Source organism: Dipteris shenzhenensis, chromosome 1 (assembly GCF_047967505.1).
Source record: "Dipteris shenzhenensis isolate YYH24624 ecotype China chromosome 1, Dip_SZ_1.0, whole genome shotgun sequence".
NCBI lineage: Eukaryota > Viridiplantae > Streptophyta > Polypodiopsida > Gleicheniales > Dipteridaceae > Dipteris > Dipteris shenzhenensis.
In genome coordinates, this window is record NC_141596.1 from 68,925,529 (window position 1) to 68,949,284 (window position 23,756).

At 43.4% G+C, this 23,756-nt stretch overlaps 1 protein-coding gene across 1 annotated transcript in view; it reads left to right on the plus strand.

Annotated features, from left to right (window-relative positions):
* Positions 1 to 23,756, plus strand: part of LOC147906286 (tRNA synthetase class I (I, L, M and V) family protein) — a 267,819-nt gene that overhangs the window by 63,509 nt on the left and 180,554 nt on the right. The window contains exons 6-11 of the mRNA XM_087377738.1: positions 951 to 1,064; positions 1,203 to 1,300; positions 1,625 to 1,703; positions 1,836 to 1,994; positions 2,122 to 2,211; positions 6,888 to 7,021. Coding sequence (XP_087233864.1) covers positions 951 to 1,064; positions 1,203 to 1,300; positions 1,625 to 1,703; positions 1,836 to 1,994; positions 2,122 to 2,211; positions 6,888 to 7,021 — 674 coding nt within the window. The remainder of the gene's footprint in view (positions 1 to 950; positions 1,065 to 1,202; positions 1,301 to 1,624; positions 1,704 to 1,835; positions 1,995 to 2,121; positions 2,212 to 6,887; positions 7,022 to 23,756) is intronic.

Consider the following 23,756-nt stretch of genomic DNA (forward strand, 5'->3'; position numbering starts at 1 on the left):
GTATGAAGTGTCTGCACCTTGAGTCCCGTCTCATTCTCACCATAGCCACAAAGTGTTTGAAATGCATAAACACTTCTGATTTTGCCTTAAGACCATAGACCCAAGTGTAATTGGTGAAGTCATCTCCGAATGTAACATAATAGAGATAACCACCAAAAGGTGTCCTCATGGGACCGCAGACATCACTGTGTATGAGCTGTAATTTTTGAGTAGCTCTTACTGCACCATCCTTCTTAAAAGGAAATCTATGCATCTTGCCAAGGATGCAACCCTCACATGCATGAGCATGAGGTGACTCCAAAGGAGGCAATGCATCAACCATAGTATGCTTTTGAAGTGTCGTTAAGCTGCCATAGCTCATGTGCCCATACTTGGCATGCCATAACTCTGCATTCTTCATCACAGTAGTGGGAGTGCTCTGATACCAAATGCGAACAAAATGGAGAGCAAGAGTGAGAGTGAGCAAGTGTAAGTGTACTGAATAGTAGAGTGGAATGAAGTGAGTACAAAGCAAGAGTGAGGGGTTTTGTCTAAGTGAAAAAACCCTGTCCTATCCACTAACCATAGTTAGGGATTGGACTGTGGTTAGGGGGAAAAACCTCAATGAGGGAAAAGTGCCCCTAACCTACTTATTAGAGTACATTGGCCACTGCCTAGAATATGATAATAATTCTAACAATATGTACATAATTTTTTCAACGCCACCTATTTCTGGTGTTTAGATATCATGTTATACATGTGATGAGCTTTTCTGTATGTATGCTTTTCATGTATCAATAACATTTAGTAACTTATTGCTGCACTTATTGTGTGGTATGGTGCTGTCGTCTTTGTTATTCCCCAAGTTTTAAATGTATCCATCTCAGTGATTGCCATTTGTTTGAAACATTCTTGTCACACGGCAACAAATCTGAACTGTTATCCATTTATATCATATTACATCTCTGCAGGGCGAAGAGCTGCCTGACCCTGTTGATGCTGATGGTTGTTTTACGGAAAAAGTAGCAGACTTTAAAGGTTTACATGTGAAGGATGCAGATAAGGGCATCATTGCTGCAGTAAAGGTTTGTTTTCCATTCGTTCGTGTTTTGCCATTGATCTCTATGCTTCACTGTTTACGGGAGATGCATTACAATCTCTGTGCGCTGTGATCCAGCTTTTTTAGGCTGACCTTGGATAGTAACTCTTAATCATGTGGACAGTCTAAGGGACGCTTGGTTGGGGCTGGAAGCATCAATCACTCATATCCATTCTGTTGGCGTTCTGAGACACCTTTAATTTACAAAGCAGTCCCTAGCTGGTAAGCAGGAAAATTGTAATTAGTTGAGAACTTCTATGCTCATTAGGGACAGTTGGTTTTGAAAATTCAGTGGTGATGGGTTTTTTTCGTCAGCATTCCTCTCCCATCATAAAATCACTAGAATGGCTCCAAAAAGTTCAAAAGCATTCGCTCTTTGTATTTAAAGGGAATTTCAACCTGCAGGGTCTGTTGGTGTGGCATGGTAGTTTTTTGTTCATTCATTCTGCAGCCAGTGCATGTGTAATCATTGGGATACATTTTAAGCTTCCAGGAGTTTTAAATGAGCGTAACAACAATCAAAATTCCAAAATCGTTTCTATGAAGGTTTGTTGCGGTTGAGGAGATTAAAGACAAGTTACTGGAGAATAACAAGCAGACGTATTGGGTCCCAGACTATGTCAAGGTAACTGAAATTGCATTTATCTGCAATTATCTGCAATTCAAGTGGATGGAGCAGGTCCCTTGGCTACCTTTGATATTGGATGCAATAAAGTGTGTTCCCTTTGTTTGAGATGAAACTTTTTGCTTTCTTCAGGAAAAACGATTCCACAATTGGCTGGAGAATGCCCGGGATTGGGCCATAAGCCGAACTCGTTTTTGGGGCACTCCCCTTCCAATATGGCGAAGTGGTGATGGGAAGGAAATCATTGTGGTTGGTTCTGTTAAGGAGCTGGAGGAGTTATCAGGATCTAAGGTTTGTTCGTGAGCTTTCTTTTTATAGCAGTTAGAATTCCAAGTCCATATCATTTTTCTTCTGCCATACCCTTGTTCTTTTGGTGACTACCAAAGCTCTTTACCCTGTTCTCTTGTGATTGCCAAAGGTAACTGATTTGCATCGCCACAAAATTGATCATATCACGATTCCTTCGAGGAGAGGTCCTGAGTTTGGAGTCCTGCAAAGAGTTGAAGATGTAAGCAGTTTTAACAGTCTTCTACTTCAGTTTAATTGCATAATTTGATTGTTCTAATTAACAGCTTTTCTTTAGGGGTGGGAAGGCATGTCTATCTCCATTATCTGTCCTCCACTCTTAACCAGCAGGATTGAGACTCTAGTTTTAGATCTGCACTGTTATGGGCAGAACTGTTTGTTGATACTTTGAATATCATTCCGTGCTGATTCATTGGCTGTTGCATATTGACATTATAAACATTGCCCTTAGGCAGTACGTTTTGAGGTTTGTTAAGGTGTTCCCTAAGGACTCCAGTGCTATTCCGACATGATGTATTGTTTTTCCCAATGCATGTGCATTATTCTCAATATTTGCAGACTTGCAGAAATCCCAAGGTAGGCATGTGTACACACCTTAGAGATTGTTTACCAGAAGACACGATGCGTATGGGTATTTATAGTGGAACCTTGCATGAAATCCATGCACAGCATTTAACCTTGACGAATGTTTCCCAAAATCTAAGGCGAATCAAGACTGTTAAAAACTCAATGAATATCAGGGCTGTATAGGTGCTCTATAAAATTGTGAATGCATAGATAGGCACCATACAATCTGATTCAAGGAGACAGCACCTTTTTCGCAACCATGAAATTGTTCTTGTATTACAAAATTATGCTTGCTTGTATCAAAGCTGTTTGGGCTATGTTGGGGTGAATTGAAGCAGTACTTGGGTTGGGTATCAATGCAAATGTGAGGTTTATCCTACTTTATGGTACTATATGGTATCACTGCGTGATAATAATTTCACAAAAAATCAGGAATTATCAAATTTCTCAACCTGGAATTTATAAATTTTGCTTCATCACTCCCCACGTTTTGATTTTGAAATTGGAGAAATCCTCTTTTTTTCCTGGACTGGGTATGCTAATTTTGTGCTTGGAAGCAGTAGTTGGGTTGGGTATCAATGCGAAGGTGAGGAGTATCCTACTTTATATATTGTATCACCCCTTCAAAAAAATTCAGGAATTAACAAATTTCTTGACCTGGAATGGATATGATAAATTCTACTTCCATCATTCTACCTTTTGATTTTGAAATGGGAGAAATCCTCATTTTTTTCTGGACTGAGTATGCTAATTCTGTGCTTGGAAGCAGTAGTTGGGTTGGGTACAATGCCAATGTGAGGCCTATCCTACTTCATGGTATTATATTGTATCGCCTCGTGATCATAATTTCAAAAAGTTCAGGAATTATGAAATTTCCTGAAGTGGAATGGATATGATAAATTTTACTTCATCACTCCACGCTTTGACTTTGAAATGGGAGAAATCCTTGTTTTTTTCTGGACTGGGTATGCTAATTTTTACTTCAGCATGTTTCTTTTCATTTGAAATCGTTTTGTAGTGTACTAAGGCTTACACTTGACAAAGTTTGGCCCAAAAACTGTCATCTTCTACAAGGCCGCTCAAATTCCAAATTATAAAGTTTACAAGGAGGATGTTTTCAATTGTTTTTTGTTTGACGCTCAGGCTGCATGATTTCTTTGGTAAGTCAACCTTAGATTACTAATAGCAAATGGGGCTATAAGAGGTTTTTTTGGGCGTCACCCACTATCTTTTTCCACGTTTGATGGTTCGCCTATCATTAATAGATCGTTTCAAAGCTGTTTATTGCTTTCGAAACCAAGTAGATCAGAAGTTATGATGCGTTGGTGTAATTCACAGTGAATTGTCCTATTTGATACTCGTCTTTCGCGAAGAATTTGTCACTTATGTATCAGTAACTCCGGTGATCCATCATAGACATATCAGCTGCCATATCAATTCACCATTTGCCTAGTCAAACAGCAGGTATCCAAGAACATTGCAATGGAGCAGACTGCTTGGTACACATATAGTGCAGCATTTCAATCATCAATTTATTTGTTTGTGGCCATTTGGGTATCATTTCAGCTGAAATTTGTGCGGCATACTAGTCATTGGGCATAGTGGACCTATGTCTCCATCTTAAGATGGAAATTTCCACTAGGCTACTATACAAATTGGAATTCTCTTTTCTGCATCATGCCATCTAAAGAATCCGTGCCAGCAGCAGCCCAAGAGGAGCTACGGCGTGGAGGCATTCCTTTGACAGAGTTTGGTCTTATTGAACCTGGGGGAGCCAAACTTGGCTGATCCAGCTCATTTCAGTAAAAACAATCAAGGATGCTCTAAATCCATGTCCAAGGTACACATGTCATAAGGCCATGACATGAAGGTGATTGTATCCCTTGTCCTTCTCTTTTGTGCAAGAGGCTGCTCCAACTCATTTCAGTAAAATAACCAAAGATGCCCTAGATCCATGTTCAATGTACACATGTAAGAAGGCCATGACACGAAGATGAGTATCCGTTCTTCTCTTTTATGCTTGTGGCTCTGGTCCATTTTCTTTGGAGTGCAAGAGGAACTGCAAGAGGGGCTTCTCAAGAGAAATTTGAGCTTCTTGATGCAAAGATTTTGGGCCCATTTGATGGAGTTTCTACGAATAATGTTAATAGATTGCTTAATGCTCTGGCTAGAGGTCCATGGAGGTGCAATTGTAGGCTACTGGCTACTCAAGAAAGGTTGTGAGTTTGAGGTGGAATGATAGTTGGCTACTCAAGAATAGTTGTCTGTGAGTTGAGGTGGAATGATACAGTAGAGACCTTCCATACTGCTTTGGGACTTGCAGAGTGTTTGAGGAGTTACATTAGGAACTTTGTGCCCAGCCATTGAGTTGTGACTTTCTGGATGAGATTGTCCAGTATCACCTTGAGAGTTGGGGACTAGTTGGATATGCATGGTTCAACGATTAGTAGGATGCTTGTGACATTGATCTTTATGGATGAGATTGTACAACATCACCTTGAGAGTTGGGACTAGTTGGATATGCATGGCTCGGCGATCAGTGGGATATTTGTGATACATTGTATTCGTGGCTTAGTTGGTTTTAATATGCCCTTGTCTTCTGGCATTTCATCAGCTTCACTACTCTCTTCTTCTCTTTTTACAGCCCAGTGAGCTCAACCAAGAATTCATCCTTTGCGTCTGTTGGTTAGGCGTTGCACTTATAATATCTTTTTCCCAGCGATTCAGAATCGAGCGGAAGTATTGGGCCTCTATTCGTGGTCCTAGCTATCATTGTGGTACTCGGCGTAGCAGCGGACGAAGGCATAGCTCATGGACTGGAGATAATTTTAGCGTATGTTACAAATAATCTTCCCTTACTCATAGACTATACACACCTTGTTTTCTTGAGAGCTAGGCTCGGCATTTCTCTTGTTCCTCCTCCAAAGATCAATTAGTTCAAGGCCTGTCACACACCTCATATATTATCATGTGGCACATAGAAGATCATTACTTGTGCTATTATATATTCTTGGGGAAAGGGCCATTAGGGGAGGTTTGGCATCATCCCGATGCCATGCGCACCTGAACCCCATCGCGCCCCCGACGGCGCCAGGCATTTTTTAATTCTTTTTTCTCTTCTTTAGATTGGAATGATATGCATCTCTTGATGATGCAGATGTGTTTTTTGAGTGCCTTTCAACAAGCGAAGAGAGACTTTAATCCACATATAAGAAGAAGAAAAAATTGAAAAAATAGGGTTGGCTTGGGAGCATATTAACAGCTTAAAAAGTTGGTATGTTTCGTTTCCTTGATACTAGCAGATTGTGGATGAAGGGATCTGCTCTACCAGAATTCTTTAACTCTTTGGAGGAAGATAAATCATATTCCTAGAAGCATTTGATTGTGTAGTGGTTCAGCTAAGTTGCACACGAGGAGTTTTTTCTGGATTTGGATGCTATTTGTGCAATATAATGACTCATTTGTTGGGGGTTTTCTGATTTTTTTTGGGGGAAAGAACATTTGTGGAGTGCCGATCAGTATGAAGGCCTTTGTTTAAATGACTGCTCAAGTACGTGTGTGTGTGTGGATTTGTATGTGTGAGTCTTGAGAGCATATGTTTATATTATGGTCTACTATCATAGTAGTAGTCCCTACTCTGTATGAAGGAGTTGATGGTTTTCAACCTTATGAGTGACTATCATCAGATTGAAACTGCACTATGTATTGTGTTTGTAGAAGGTGAGTGTGGGCATGTTCCTGGATTCATCTAGATATATGTTCCCCCTGTATTAGCGGACATGCAAATTTCACCTTGTGAAGTTTTTATCCATGTTGTGGCTTGCTGGCATTGCATAAATTCTTTCTATTTTAAGTAGTATGTGGCCCTATCAGCTAGATTGTTTGAGTAAAGAGAATGTGGACTTCTTTTTGATTAGCCTTCTCCTTTAGCGCTAGCCTTTGTCACGGCTAAGTCTGCCCTTCACCTCGGGAGTGGTGATAGAAACTCAATACAAAGACATCTGTATGGATGGATGCTCAAGTGTGTGTGATTTGTATGTGTGAGAGCATATACTTATCTGTGGTCTACACCCACCGTTGGTGTTGATGAGGTCGGTGGGGATTTCATAATAGCTAGTCCCTGCTATGCATGATGGATTTGATGGTTTACAACCTTATGAGTGACTATTATGAGATTGAAACTACATTTTGTGTTGTGGTTTCAGAGGATAAGTTTGGGCATGTTCCTATTGTTACAGCTTTTTGGTTTTGATTGTTTGGAGTAATGATTTCAGGAAGTATGGGTTTGAAGAAATGGTTGTTTGTGATCAGGTCTTTGATTGCTGGTTTGAAAGTGGGTCTATGCCATATGCATACATTCATTATCCTTTCGAGAATGTGGACCTTTTTGAACACAATTTTCCAGGACATTTTGTTGCAGAGGGATTAGACCAAACTCGTGGCTGGTATGCCTTACCTGAGCCCCTTATTTGTACATTTGATACAGCATACATACGAGTTTCTAAGGGAAAAATATCATGTTGGAGACTGCCTAAATGGCTGCTGTTTTTGCGAGACTATTGATGTTTTGAAGAAGTGTGATGTAGCGTACAAAATGACTTGTGTGAGGATTAAGATGTTCAATGTACTTACGGGAATAGTTTGGAAAGATGTGCTATGTTGTAAATGGATACTGCCTTGGTCTGAGGATGATTTATCACATTTTGGATGGGATGGGATTTGGAGGATGGAGGCATGTCATTCAAATGAATGATTACGGAATCAGGGAAGGGCACATGGAATAATCACATGGACTTAGCAGTTTGTACTGTGTGACCAAGGTTGCCTACTAGGCCAGGATGAGTGGATGCTGACAATTTAAGGCAGTTTGTGTGTCATTAGACACATTGAGCTGGTGTGGCACAAGTTATGTGTTGCCACATAAGTGTAAAGGGATCCCTATGTAGGAGAAACCCACAGTTCTAGACTCTGTGCTGTTCATGGCTATTACTATATTTTGAGTGTCTCAATCTAAATGGAAATGGTCTGGTTTGAGTAGTGGTGTCTCTAGCTTCCTCCGGTGTCAGTCTCATACTTGTTAGAGTGCATTCTGGATAGGGATTTCTCCATCTTTCTCTCAATATCGGTCTCATACTTGTTAGAGTGCAGACTGAAAGTGTTATAAATTTAGATGTAATACTCAGCTTCTCCCAATGCCTTTTGCCAAGAGTACAGCATTGTTGTCCAAAACTCCCAAGATTGTTGGCTATTCCCCAGCAAGTCGCCTTCTTCCACGGTGCATGAGACTCCGAGAGCACCGCTTGTTCCTGCAGAAGACTGTGATAGCCCCGACTTCTTGGAATTCTTGGAGAATCCCGTCGCTTTTGACCCGATGTTGTTGAAGAAACCACAGTTTGCTATTTGATAACTTGTTGGTTGGGTCTTCTTTCTACGCAATACCTTTTTTGTAGCCTTGCTTGGAGCAAGTTGATCCTTTGCTTCTCCCCTTGCACTCCTCTTCATGGCTTACATTCTGGATGACCATAGCCATGCCAGGAAAGATAAACTACAAGTTGTGGGAGAGGTGGTAGAGCCAAGTATCGGGGACAGTCTGTATGTGGATATGGTTGTGGGAGAGGCGGTAGAGCCAAGTATCGGGGACAGTTTGTATGTGGATATGGTTCACAAGGAGGCTGGAAGCGAAGTCACAAGTAGGAACACTCCATTTAGGAGAGATGACTGACTGCAACATGGGAAGAAATGCTGATAACTGGATACGTTCCAGACTCGGCGTTTAGGCTGAGCTTGCCTTCTGAATCACTGGCCCCTTTGTGTAGTGGATTGCTGCATGTTCTTGTAGCACTTGATGGGCGAAAGCTGATCAAGTCCATGCAGTAACAAAAACGGTCTAAATAAACCTGTTTGTGATGATCAGAGCAGGTTGTGTGCAGCAGCACAGTAATAAGAGAATTGATAAGAACAGGTGTTGCGTAATTGCTGTAATGTGCTTGTCCAACATTTTGAAGAAGAGGGCCTGAAGCACCTAGATGCATATGAGATAACTATGACAAGATCGGGGTGGATGCTAATTCGAGATGGAACCAAGGACGTCATTTGGGTGATTCTACTTTGCTGGTCAATGCGTGTAGGAAATGGTTCTTGGAGATTGAGATGAAGAAGAATTGATTTATGGAGATGTTAGGCTAGATAAGCGATGTGTAAATCGATAGGTGGCTGGATTGAGGGTGATAGGTGGAAGTTCATCTCTGATAAGTGGGGGTGGCTTCGAGAAAGATCCACAGGAGAAGATTGTGGGAAGAGACGTCTATGGGGAAATCTTAGAACAATATCCTTTGTAGATGAATTGTGGAAGTTTCACGGAATTCCATGGGAGAATTGTGGATGTTTCATGGAATTCCATGGGAGAATTGTTGAGTTTTTGTAGTAGGAGTTTGACAGAGAATTGGTAGATGGTTTGTTTGTGGATGGTTGCAGGTTGGGAGTTTAATGGAAAAAACTCAGGAACCACTCTAATTTAGTATTTTGAGCATCGTTCTCAAGGGGTTTTTGAAGGGGCATTTGACACAAACGCGTGTCCCATTGTGTGCACGGTTTAGTTGGCTCTGCAAGAAAGGTATGCATGCATGAAGGTCATGCTGTGTGCAGCTCTGTAGATAGTTTAGTTTTGGTTGGCATTTGCTTGGTGGCAATTTGTGGCCTTCCCTTGATTATGTTTGTGAGGTTTGGAGACGGAGAGGGCGTATGATCTGTGCCTCAGTCCTTTGGCGAGTCTGTCGTATCTCTGGCTCAGGTCTGTGAGGAGTGAGAGAGAAAGACAGAAAATGAAGATGTATTAACGTCTCCAGGAGGCCTCACGGGCCTATGAGACAAAGTACAAAACTAAAAGTAACTCATACAAGCCGCTATGGGCTGAAGCAAAGGGCTTACTAAGGCCCTTGCTGAAAGCTAAAGTGCTAAACTAGTGAGCAAAATAGTGTGTGTGAGAGAGAGAGAGAGAGAGAGAGAGAGAGAGAGTCTGTCGTATCCATGTCTCAGAGGAGAGAAAGATAGAAAGATGTATTAACGTCTTCAGGAGGCCTCGTGGGGGGCCTATGAAACAAAGTACAATCACCAAGAGTAAACCATACAAGCCACTATGGGCTAGAGTAGAGGGCTTGCTAAGGCCCTTTGCAGAGTACTAGGTACTAAGCTGAAAACAAAATTGTACTCAAACTCAAAATCACAGCACATAACCCCGTGCCCGGGTGGCTCTTCTATGAGCTGCAAAAATATCTCATATCAATGCTGCCGAATCGTCTCTCTCGACGGGGGACGTGGTCTCCGTGATCTCTGTATTCAACGGGCCATATCAATAGTGACCCCTCTGGTCGGGCGATCCCCCCCGAATGTGGTTGCAATGGGCTGGACCTTCATCGTGCGTACTCTAGTCCATCTGTGTGTAAACCAAGATTCCCTAATACAAAGTACAATCACCAAGAGTAAACCATAAAGCCAATGTGGGCTAGAGCAGAGGGCTCGCTAAGGCCCTTTGCAGAGTACTAAGTACTAAGATAAAAACAAAGTAGTACTCAAACTCAAAATCACAACACATAACCCGGTGCCCGGGTGGCTCTTCTATGAGCTGCAAAAATACCTCGTATTAGTGTCTACCGAGTCGTCTCTCTCGGCAGTGGGGGGCGTGGTGTCCATGATCTTTGTTTTCGGCGGGCCATATCGAAGTGGTTCCTCTGGTCGGGCGATCCCCCCCGAATATGGCTGTGATGGGCGAGACCTCCATCGTGCGTACCCTTGTCCGTCTCTGCACCTTTGGCTGTGTCTCTCCACGTCGCTATCTCATCCCATTGGCCCACTCATCTATCTCTTCCTCCTCAACTCTGCTATGTCTAGTGGCAGACTCAAAAGTGTAAAAATCTATAACATCTCGATCTACCTTAGTTTGCAGGTGCCAGTGCCTCTTGTTCTCTGATGCGGCGCACCAAGGTCTCTCTATGTGGTTGCATCTCCATTAAATAGACACCAACACAGGCTTGGTCCTGGAAATGAATCAGCTGGTAGAGAGGCTCGAACCCGTGTTCCTCCTGAAATAAGCAATGGTATCGTCCTCATATCTCATAGTATATGGGGCAAGTACACAGGAAGTGCTCCTCTGTCTCCACCTCCTTCAACGTGCATAGTTTACAAATCCGTTGCTCTTTGGGTGTATTTGTGGCTCTCCTTGTCTCAATCTTCAACTGATGGGACGGGACCCGCATCTATCTGATGGCAATCCTCAAGGCATGCGAGACTTGTCTATCCTGAGAGAGAGAGAGAGAGAGAGAGAGAGAGAGAGAGAGAGAGAGAGAGAGAGAGAGAGAGACTCATATTAACGTCCACAAGAGGCCTCACGGGCCTATGGGACAAAATGCAAGATGTCAAAATGACTTACAACATCTGGATAAACTAGAGAATCGAGGAGTGCACATGGCATCTCAACTCCAGGTTATTATAGCTAGCACACTTCTAAGTTCTGGTCCTATCATAAAGTGTCCCTCATTACATCGATTTAAGACTGAGGGTCTTTAGGTTTAGATTTGAAATCTCTAATTAATGCCAATCCATCTCAGTAAACTGCCCACTTTCCAGCTTTGCATGCATCCTTCACTTTAGTAAGTTCAATATTCCTTTGCTTGAGCTGAGTTGGAGTGAGCTCGTCAGATATCCATACTCGTGTACCGTTTAGCTTGTTTGTGTAGACTTTTTGGTCGTTGGACCTCGCCTCCTCAGTGATAGCCCTTGGAGTGAAAATTGTGATCTAGAGTAGGGTGTTGCCTCTTGAATCCTGCCTGCCCTAGTGCCCGTTGGCTCCATGCCTCCGTATGACTGCGATCTTCCTCTTTAGTATCGATCCATAGATCTTGGCCAATCATGAGGGTGCGATAGATCTTGGCCAAACATGGAAGTGGATCAGTTGCAATAGGGGACCGATGCCTCTCCCATCTTGGTAGAGGCAATGGTATCACCCCCTGATCTCATAGTAGGTTGGGCAGGCACAGATAAAGTGCTCCTCTCTCCCAATCACTCCCAGTGTGTATAGCATGCAGATCCACTGCTCTTTGCGTATATGTGCAGCTCTCTCTGGCTCAATCCTCAGCTCATGGGATGAAACCTGCATATGCGCGATCCTCAATGCATGTCAGACTCCTCTGTCCTCGAGATACTGGGGTTTGATGATGAATCATACTCTCAGGAAGTAGTCGCGATAGAACTGGGTCTTGTTGGGGAGCTCTTGATCCCCCCAAGTCTCCTGATGTGTGGAGCTGGAAGAGATCTTACCGTATGATACGGTTAATCTCATCTCGTGGGATGGACTCAGGAGGTGCATCCATGCTGAACTGAAAGGGGGGGGGGGAGCCTGTCCATTTGAACACCATGCCTGGCAAACCATGTGGATATACGTGCATACCATGTGTCTGCCCGTCTGGATGACCCCAGGGCCAACCTCGGTAGTCTCCATCAAGGCAAGTCCCAAAGTCTATGAATGAATGTCACTATCTGGAAGACGGCATCAACCTACAGTGATGTCATGGCAAACTCTGTCTATACTATCTCATGTGGAACTGAGGGCTTACTCCGAATCATCCTAGATCTTATAGTCACGTGTAGCCACTCAAATATCCTCCACTGTGCCATCGGTAGATCACATTCCCAGAAGGGTTCTGCATACATGGTAGTCAGTTGCACTAGCGTATCAAAAAGCCAACACTTGGTTGGTTGATCTTGGAAGTGTGCCTGGAAGCACTGTTTGTCCAACTGGGCCAAAGTACTTTGCTCCCGTGTGAGTCCTGCCTGGGCTGGATGGGTCATCGTGAAAAGGGGTCTTGTGAAGATTGCTTCCAAATATGTGTAGGAGTGCACTATCTCCACTGGCTCGCCACTATACGTGAAGTTGAGTCGACGAAGCACTGCGTGTGAGGTATTGAAGATCATAACCTTGGTCTTCGCAAGGTTGATTGCTAGGTCTCTCTCTCTCTCTCTCTCTCTCTCTCTCTGTGCCAAACACCTCTAGGGCCTCCAGCTGTCTCTGCAGCCCCTCCGTTGATGATGAGATAAGGACTATGTCATGAGCGTATAGCAATATCTGTATCATGAGGTCGGTCAGTAATGATCCCTCGCCTCCTAGGTGGTATATGAAGGAAATGATCTCATTGATGTAAAGCCCGAAGAGAGTCGATGAGAGGGGGCAACCGTGCTTCACCCCCATCATGCTCTCGACCCAATCCGATAGGCCACCTTGGGCACGAACTTTGTCTCTGACTGACTCATATAAGCTCATCACACCCCAGATCAGTGTCTCTGTCTCCTGAATATGCGGGATCGTGGGACAGTGTCGAATGCCTTCCGAAAGTCTACAAAACATGTGTAGACTTTTTGATGTTTGGACCTCGCCTCCTCATCGATAGCCCTCAGAGTAAAGATGTGATCTAGAATAGAGTGTTGTCTTCAGAATCTTGCCTATCCTATGATTGCGGAGTTCCCTCTCTAGCACTCACCCATAGATCTTGGCCAAAGTGTGGCCAATCATGAATGAGGGTGCGATAATTCCTAGTATCCGTAGGGTGGGGGGCTTTGTGTATTGGCACAATAGTAGTGGTTCTCCAAGCAAGTGGGAAGCCGTGATATACAGCTTGATTGAGCATCTATGCTAGGACTGGAGCTAAGACCTCCTTTCCATGTGCAAAGTGCGTAGCCCGTAGGCCCTCTTCATCCTGTGCTGTCCGATTGATACAGGGAACATGCATATGTGTGCCATACACATGGGTCAGTAATGTGAATAGGGGGTTTCCCCTACAATAGAAACCCCCAGCCAGTGGTCGAGTCTCCTCCTTGAAAAGATCTGACAATCTAATCCTAGCCAGTGAAGAGAATATCTGATGGCGATTCAGAGAGAGAGAGAGAGAGAGAGAGAGAGAGAGAGAGAGAGAGAGAGAGAGAGAGAGAGATTAACGTCCGCAGGAGGCCTTGCGGGCCTATGGGACAAAGGACGGAATCAAGTAACTCATACAAACCATTGTGGGCCGGGGCAAAGGGCTCACCAAGGCCCTTGCTGAGTACTAAAATGCTATACTAGTACAAAATAGCAAAAAAAGTAGCAAAATAGCATGAGGGTGGCATGAGAGAGAGAGAGAGAGAGAGAGAGAGAGAAAAGAGAGAGAAAAGAGTCGCTATTGCATCTCTATGACTCAGACAGTTGAGGAGTGCACATGGCTACTCAGCTCGAGATTATTTAGCATGCGTCTAAGTTCTAGCACTATCTCAAAAAATGGCCTACATTACATCAATTTAAGACTAAGGGTCTTTAGGTTTAAATGTGAAATGTCTAATTAGTGCGATGCCATCTCAGTTGACTGCCCACTTTCCTGCTTTCCTGGCTTCTTTCACCTTTACAAGCTCAATGGTTCTTTGCTTGAGGTGTGTTGGAGTGACTTCCTCAGATATCCATATCTTCGTGTCCTTTAGTGTGTGTGTGTGTGTATACATATACTTCTCTCTCTCTCTCTATATATATATATATATACATATATACATATATATAGACACACACATATAGATGCACACACACACACACACTTTTTTGGTAAAATCTAGTGTATTTATATTCTCATAAATTTACACGATGGGAAGTCTCCCACACACTGACATTAGACTCCAAAAGAGAGCCCAATGGAAAAACTCAAAAACAGGTAGAGAACACTTCAAGGCTAGTAGCATCCAAGTCCCTTGCAGCAAAACTGTCATATAAGGTTTGCTTGAGGGACATTCTGAAGAAAATATATGCCTGAGGAAACTGTTGACCCATCCTAGAATGCAGTCTCTGTGTCCAAATGGTCCATGGTACCCAAAAGCGAGTCCAGTGAAAGAAGAGGAGGAATGGAGACATCTGAGATGAGAGGCATCCAAACATCCAGAGGAGTTTCCCAAATCTGATAGAGGGAAACCGAAGCCGCAGCAAATGAGAAATATGAGTGATCAATATGCGAGAGTGTGGGCAAGACCATAATAGGTGAGGAACTGTCTCACAGCTCCCACTATACATTTTCTTTTTGGGGGGGTGAAAACACACACACATTTTTTTGGAGGTAAGAACACACTCCCCCCTTCTCCCCTTTTTTTTGTACACACACTTTTTTTTTGTGAAAGCACATTACTATATTATTAACATGAAATCAATGTACATGACATTAGACTCCAAAGGAGAGCCCAATGGAAGAACTCAAAAGCAGTCAGAAAACACTTCAAGGCTAGTAGCATCCAAGTCCCTTGCAGCAAAACTATCATATAAGGATTGCTTGAGGGACATTCTGAAGAAAACATATGCCTGAGGAAACTGTTGACCCATCCGAGAATGCAATCTCTGTGTCCAAATGGTCCATAGTACCCAAAAGCGAGTCCAGTGAAAGAAGAGGAGGAATGGAGACATCTGAGATGAGAGGCATCCAAACATCCATAAGAGTTTCCCAAATCTGATAGAGGGAAACTGAAGCCGCAGCAAATGAGAAACATGAGTGATCAATATGCGAGAGTGCGGGCAAGACCATAATAGATGAGGAACTGTCTCGCAGTGATGGGAGCAACGGGGGCAGGAAGGGGAAGCAATGCGGCGTGCTGCCAATTTCACCCCAATGGAAAAAGCTCTCACTATACATCTCCAAAAGAAAAGTCTCCACTTATTGACATTGCAAAGACCCTGAACATTGTATGTAATGCAAGTAATTGAAGTAGACATAGAAGGTATGTACAGTCAAACCAAAAAGCAGAGTAAAGTATAAGCTGTCAGGCCTCAGCCATGACATCAAATCCACCTGGCCTCCTGGATCATTAGCTCTATGATCCTCACCATTGTCACATACTGGGATGCCCCTTTTTAATACATCAACCCACAGGCTAGAAGCAAGGCGGTCAGCGGGGGTAGAGGTCTGACCAGGGGTAGAAGTTGAAGCATCCCAATTGCGAGATTGTAACGGACGTGGTTTGAGAGCGAATACCTTTTTGGGTTGCTGCCAGGCACCCTAGGTAGAGGCATGAGATTTTGAAATTTTGCCCTTCCCCTTATCCTTTTGCTTAGCTGAAACCTGAACTACATTTTCTTTGGAAGGGACAGATTTGGATGCGACATCACCAAGTTTGGTAGGCATAGCCTTAGACCCTGGAGCATAAGTAGGGGGGGAGTATTTTCTGGAGCAATAGCTGTAGGTGGGAGCTGATGCAGAACTGCAGGACACTGTGAGGCTAGGTGGCCAAACTTATGGCATGTGAAACAAGCACTTGCAAAAACTCCCCATTTCAAATCAAAATATTTTTCACCGAGGGGAACATCCTCCACTTCTACCGCAATGGAAGGAGGGGTTGGGTGATCTGTATCCCAAAGAATACAAAAGCGATTGCGATTACCCGAAGGACGGGGTGGGCATACAACTTGCCCCAAAGTGGCTGCCAAACTTGGTAACTCAGCCCTCATATAGTCCGAAAAATCCACTACGTCAACCCATACGGGGCAGTGATGTCGAATAAGGTTGTGGTAATCCTTATTTGGCGACCATGGCATGACATGCACCATTTGTCTGCCATAGAATAAGGGCGACATCTCCAATATCTGCTGACGATATGAGGCATCCGAAAAATGCACTTCATAAAAACCCCTGGAAGCAAAGTATACTCCTTCAACAAAGCAGCCTCCCAACAATGCCTGAACCCATTGGGCCACATCATTGGCTGAAGGTAACTTTCCTGGGAAAAAATTGATAACTACTTGCTGAGAGAACTTTTGAAGAGGAGCAACCAATGAAGGCAGCTTCAACTTATATTTGATGGCCGGGGGAGGTTTGGCCCACTCCTTTCGGCTGTGATGAAATTCATCTCTAAGCATGTCAAAAACATAATGAGCATCTACAGAATCTGCAGTAGAGAAATCAACTTGCTGTCTTTTGGAGTCCCGGGAAGACTCCTTGCGAGAGTAACTTTTGAACTGGTCCTCCATGAAGAGAAGCAGGGCGGGATTGATGAAAAGGCGGAAGTAGAACAGAACTGTACGGACAATGAACGGGGTGGAAGTACAAGCTGTACGGACTGTACGGAATGTGCAAATCGTACGGATGTACGGAAGAGGGACTGCGGGGGTTGAGTCGTATGGAAGGCGAGAAGGTGCGCAGAGGCTGTACGAAACTCCACACACTTTTTTTTTTTTTTTTTGGTAAAATCCAGTGTATTTATATTATCATAAATTTACAAGATTGGAAGTCTCCCACTCACTGACGTGAGACTCAAAAAAAGAGCCCAATGGAAAAACTCAAAAACAGGTAGAGAACACTTCAAGGCTAGTGGCATCCAAGTCCCTTGCAGCAAAACTGTCATATAAGGATTGCTTGAGGGACATTCTGAAGAAAATATATGCCTGAGGAAACTGTTGACCCATCCTAGAATGGAGTCTCTGCGTCCAAATGGTCCATAGTACCCAAAAGCGAGTCCAGTAAAAGAAGAGGAGGAATGGAGACATCTGAGATGAGAGGCATCCAAACATCCAGAAGAGTTTCCCAAATCTGATAGAGGGAAACCGAAGCTGCAGCAAATGAGAAACATGAGTGATCAGTATGCGGGATTGTGGGCAAGACCAAAATAGGTGAGGAACTGTCTCGTACTGTTGAGAGCAACGGGGACAGGAAGGGGAAGCAATGCGGCGTGCTGCCAATTTAACCCCAATGGAAAAGGCTCCCACAATACATCTCCAAAAGAAAAGCCTCTGTTTCAATGGCAATTTGGCTTTCCAGATTTTCATGAGTCGTGATTGCCACCAAGATAAAGGCCTATCCAAATTCCAAAGAGTGTTGGCATGCTTGTCAATCCATGGCGGTGGAAGAAGAAATCTGTAGACCTTCGAAGAGGTCAGATTGTGCATTGAGAGCGTATGGGTAGAAGGAGGTAAAGAAGTCGAATTCCAGTCCATTAATCTGTCTTGTGCAAACAGTGGAGGAACTGGAACAAAAGGCTGCAATATAGCTGAAAGTGTTCTCCAAATGGACCTATGATGCAGGCCCAATGAGAATGTCCTGCAAGCTTGTGGAAATGAAAGCATACAACCTTGTTGATCCACAACATCACCAACAGATCTGACGCCCAATTTCATGAGATTGTATGCTTTAATAGGTGCCTGTAGAGCGAGAGGCAATTCAAACACCTTACTCCAATGGATGCTTTCCAATCGAAAAGAATTACCATGATGAGAAGAAGCACCTGTCCATTTTGCATATGAGAGAATTCTCTTCCAATCATGAATAAAAGCAGAAGAAACAGGGCAACCAGGAATTTTCCCTTGAAATGTGGACATGACTGCTTCCCAGTGATCTGTAATCCAATGCCCGTATGCATGAGTCGCCATGTTTCCACACATAGCTGCTAACATAATAGCCCATGGCTGTTTTTGCTGAAGAAAATCAGCAATCATAGTGCTCTTTCGTGCCAACATATGAACCTGGAGATTGAGAATATTCAGCCCCCCATGGTCTTAGGTGAACAAATGGACTGCATAGGTAGTAGTCGCAAGGCCTTTTTATGAGATTTGCTTTTCCAAAATATCTCCATAGCCTGGGACATATAGGAAGCCAAATGGTTGAAAGACCAGGGAAGAAGAGGCAAATAAAATTGCACATATGCCATAATGATGGACTGTACTATCCGAAGTCGAACATGTAGAGGCCAGGTGGACAAATGCTAGTATTCCAGCTTCTTGTTAATCTTTTGAAGTACCCATTTGAGCTGTTGATGCGGGGTAATATTCCAGCCAATGGGGTAACCTAGATGCCTGCCAATAGTATGGGAAGAGATAATGTGGCCTGGCCAGAGAAGTGCATGCCAATCAGCTTCTTTCAAAGCTAGAAGTTTTGATTTCTGGAAATTGATGTGCAGTCCAGCAGCTATGCCAAAGTCGTTCAGCGTGTGCATTAAAAGAGAAAGGTCACTTTGAGAATTCCTGGGCATAAAGTATGAATCATCAGCATATGCTTGTGCAAGAAATGACAGTGCCCCTGGGATTTGCAAGCCATGAAGCTGTCCTGTGTCTGCAAGATAGTCCATATGCAACAGTAACGGATGGGTAGAAATGGCATACAGTAAGGAACTGAGAGGGCAACCCTGTCTCACTGAGCGGGTCAGTCCAGGTTCTTGACAACCCACCACCAAGCAAGCATTGCGTCGTGGCCTGAGAATAGAGCCAGTAGATGATGTGGACAAGCCGAGGGCCAAATCCCAATTTATGCATAGTCTGAGAGATAAATCCCAATGGAGTGTATCAAATGCTTTCGCAATGTCCACACACACACACACACACCCCTCTCACACACACACACACACACACATACTTTTTTTTTGTGTGGAAAGAAATCTTTTATTTCTGTAGAATAATTACATTCATAAATACTTCAAAAACGAAGTAGCTACTACTCAACTAAAGATGTCAGTATAGGCTGTATACACATCCTGATCAATCAAACGAGTCTGAAAACAATCGTAGAATGATTGTTGCAGAGATCGTTTGAAAAAAAGAAAGGATGAAAATAGTGGATCACCAAAGACTCTATGATTTCTATCCATCCATAAAGTCCATAGGGTCCAATAGCGCACCCATACAAAAAATAAATCAAAACCCTGTCTCTGTGGATGAAAGCCAAACAACCAGAAAAATCTGCCAAAAGTAACAGTAGGAAATCGCTGTCGAAGCCTCTGTCTGATGAGAGCAATGAGATCAGAAGTATTTGGACAGAGACCAAAAGATGTGAAACACTGATTCAGTAGAGTGCTGGCATCTGTGACAAACAGCTGAAGCAATATGTCTGTGTGTGAGTAACTGTCCGGATGGAAAAATGCCAAGGAGAACTCGCCATAGGAAAAGCTGTTGTCGAAGAGGGACTTTGTAATGCCAAAGGAGACGCAGCCTTTTTCTACACCACTTCATTGGACGTTCCATATGCCAAACAGTATTTGCTCTGTTGGAAATCCAAGGTGGAGGTGATAACACTTTATACAGTGATGACACTATGATATGTGAGAGCTTCAAAGGATGGGCGGATGAGGAAGGAGAGCGTAAAATCCAATCCTCAAGCCGATGCTGAAGTTCCAAATGAGGTACCGGCAAGTACGGTTGGAGCATTGCTGAAATTTTATGCCATAAAGGACGATAATGAGCTCCCAAGCCATATTTGCGAGCAACCATAGAAAAAGATAGAATTGTGCCATCATCGTGAAGTACATCCGCCACAGATGAAATGCCTTTGAAGGAGAGAAAATAAGAACGTCGGGGTTCTTGTATGGCCAAAGGAGGGTGGAATACTTTAGACCAAAAGATATTCTCTACCCTCAAAGAGTTGCCCGAGAGAGAGTCCCTGCCATGCCATTCCAAGTGGGATAGAATGTGTTTCCAATCAAGAAGCAGACGAGAGACAAAAGGGCAGCCTCTGATCTTGCCTTGGATAGAGCCAAATAAAAAATCCCACTGAGTAGGCTGCCAATTTCCAAAGGCAGATGTATGAAGATGTAATAAGAGAGAGCGGATCATGAAAGCCCAAGGCTGATCTCCTTGCATAAACTGTATCATCATTTTCCCTCTGTGAGCAAGTAAATGCATTTGAATATTGAGAATGTTCAGACCCCCGTGCATCTTTGGAGAACAGAGACGATGCATGGAGAGTAATCTGAGACTTTTCTTGCCATGTTTTGAACGCCAGGAAATTTCCATGATAGCTGACATAAATGAAACCAGATCTGCCTTAGTGAACATAGTGAGAGGCAGATAAAATTGTATGTATGCTATCAAAATGGATTGTGTAATTCGCAGACGAACATGTAATGGCCAAGTTGCAAGCTTCCAATATTGAAGTTTTGCCCTTAACTTTACTAGCACCCAATCAGTTTGTTGTGAACGGGTGAGTCCCCAGCCTAGAGGATAACCAAGATGTCGAATGAATTGAGAAGCAGGGACAATTTCCCCAGGCCACAGAAGGTTGTGCCATTCCTGTGCATGTAAAGGCAGCAATTTTGATTTCTGAAAATTTACCCGAAGGCCAGCAGCCAATCCATATGTAGAAAGAGCATGCATAATCATGGACAGATCAGCCCGAGTATTTTTTGGAGTAAAGAATGAATCATCAGCATATGCCTGAGCAATCATGCTGCGTCTGCCAAGAATCTCGAAACCGTGCAGCTGGTTAGTGTCCAAGAGGTGATCCATATATTGAAGCAGTGGATGAGTGGCTATGGCAAAAAGTAAAGCACTCAGTGGACATCCTTGTCTGACAGAGCAAGCAAGAGTCCAGGATGGAGAAATATCTCCTGAAAGTATGCAGGCAGCTTCACTATCTTGATATAACCAAGTGATGAGTTGCTGCATTTTTGTGCCAAAACCCAATGCCTGCATAGTCGATGAAATGAAATCCCACTGAACTGTATCAAAGGCTTTGGCAATATCAACTTGCAATAACAAAACATCCTGCTGTGTGTATTTGGCATATTCAATTCCAATGTAGGCATTAGCAATGTTATCTGTGATATGCCTACGCGGGACAAAGCCATATTTGAGCAGGATGCAACCCATCATGTAAAAACCCCTTTAGCCGATCAACAATCATTTTGGTAGTGACTTTGTAAATTACGGGCATAAGAGTGATAGGTCTCCAGTCTGCCAAAGACTCACAAATTTGTTTTTAGGAAGCAGTTTAACAAGACCTCTCTTCCATGTGTCCGGCATTTTTTGATTTTGCCACGCAGCATTCACCATATATAGCAATGAATGCTTCAAAATAGGCCAGTATGCTAGAAAAAACTTGACTGTTAAACCATCCCATCCGGGGGATTTCTATCTGCCACATGATTCGATCGCATCTGATAGTTCCCTCTCAGTAAAGGGTTCCTCCAATTTCAAAGCTTGAGTAGGGGAAATGATTGGAGAAACATGTTGCAACAGTAAATTTCGTGCAAGCAAAATCTGTTGCGAGGGAGGAGCTGCAGAGCCAAATTGCTGAGAGAAGTGATGCATACAAACAGAGGCAAGCTGTGACCGTGAAGTAGTCCATGATCCATCGGGCATAAGCACTCTGCAAATTTCTGTTTTGATTCTCCTCTGATGTAAACTCTTGAAAAATTCTTTGGAAGAGCAACCTTTATCTGTGAAGGCTCTTTGTCTTGCTCTAGTCTCCCATTTTGTCAGTTTCCTGTGATCATTTAGTTTAAGACAATGTCTGGCCCGACATAGTGTTGTTTGCTCATGCATGGACAACGAACGATGATGACTGAGTTCAGTGAGGTCTTGACAAGTAGATTTGGCTTGAGCAATGGTTTCCCTTAGAGTCTTCATGTAAGACTTGCCATAAGCTCTAATCACCACTAATCACCACTTGCATTTTAGAAATAAAAGAATCCCAGGCATCATCAGCATGAAGATGGCTGCTAGAGGAAAGACAATGAGCTGCTTCAGTAACCATTGCCTTGAATTCAGCATGTTGCAAATAACTATTGTTTATGATTAGATGTCTCCTTTGTGGCAATCTATCATCTGGCATATTATGAAAAGATAACCGCAGCCATAGTGGTAGCATGGTCTGAATGCACAAAGGCATAGTCAATCCACATTTTGCATGCGAAATACCCATTTTGTTGGGGAGCGACACTATACCAACGATCCAGTCATGCCTGATAAGCGGAAAGAGCAATATTTTGAAAAGTGTAGCCCGGTGACAAAGGCTGCAATTCCTTCCAAAGGTCAACCAGATCCAAATGCAAAAGTAGTTGAGACCATGCATGCCTTTCAGGAGATAACATATGATCATGTCTGGAAGTGTTGTCTCACTGTTGTGGAGCATTATTGAAATCCCCACATATGTAGGCATGATATCTCCACGGATATTGTTGCATGGCATCCCAAATTGCAGTTCTTTCTCTAGAGGACTGAGGTGCATAAACTGAAGCAAATTCAAACCTCTCCTCTAATAATGCATTGGAGAACAAGCCATCTGCCTTTGTTGTCATTTAATGCAATGACTGGTTGAAGCTCGTGTTTGATCAGAAGGACAACCCCTGAGAAAGAGTGCTCCCCAGCATAGAAAATGTCATATCCACAGTAATGTCTTGTCTTGCCTACATAAATATGTTGGTTGTGCTCTTGTAATGCCACTATGTCAGGCTGAAATCTGTTGATGTACAGCCACACAGATTTCCATTTCCGACTGTCACACATGCCCTGGACATTGAGTGTAAAACATTTGATGTGAGCAGTCATATATACAGGTATTTATAGTAATGTAACAACTATGTACAGCAGCAAAATTTATGAGGTCAGCCTTGCATTTCTATCTCAGGGTCGAGGCCTCGCCCCTGAGAAGAAGTAGTCGCCTGAGAAGTAGACAGCAAAGCAGCAACCTCTTCTTCAGGGAAGAGTGTTCTGTTGGCTGTTACTGCAGCCCATGTAATCCCAATTCCTGTATTTATCTCTGGGGTGTTTCCGCTAGAAGATGCACCATTCCAAGTGCGGGGGGTGGAATTCTTCGAGTAGAAAGAACTTTTCTTGGGGTCTGCCAGCCATCAGTTGAAGGTTGCTTTCCTTTGGTCGAGGATTGAATAGCAGGAGGTGAATGTGAAGTGAGATTCCCATTGGGAGCCACTGGAGCTTTGCCTTTATCCTGACTCCCAGAAGGCTGTCTACTGCTTTTATTTTTGTTGGCAACTGGAGTAGTAGCATCTTTAGTAGGCATGTGAACTGGCAAGGTGGCATGAGGCATTTTATGTTGATTCATTGGACACTGTGAAGCCATGTGTCCAAACTTTTTGCATTCAAAACAGGCCCCTGGAGAATCCCAGAGAATGCAAAATCTGTTTGAGTTGCCATTTGGCCGTAGTGGGCAGACCACTTTACCTAAAGATGCTGCAATTTTAGGCAAAAGTGAGGCCATACATTGGGAGAAATCAACAACTTCAACCCAAACTGGGCATCTGTGTCGGATTAAAGCCTGAAAGTCCCTTGTGGGAGACCATGGCAAGACATGCACCATTTGCTGCCCAAAAAAGAAAGGTGAATGTTCCAAAAGCATTTGTCTGTGGATCTCATCCACCATGATAACCTCAAAAAAGCCCCTGGCTGCATAGTGTACTTTACAAACAAAAGAG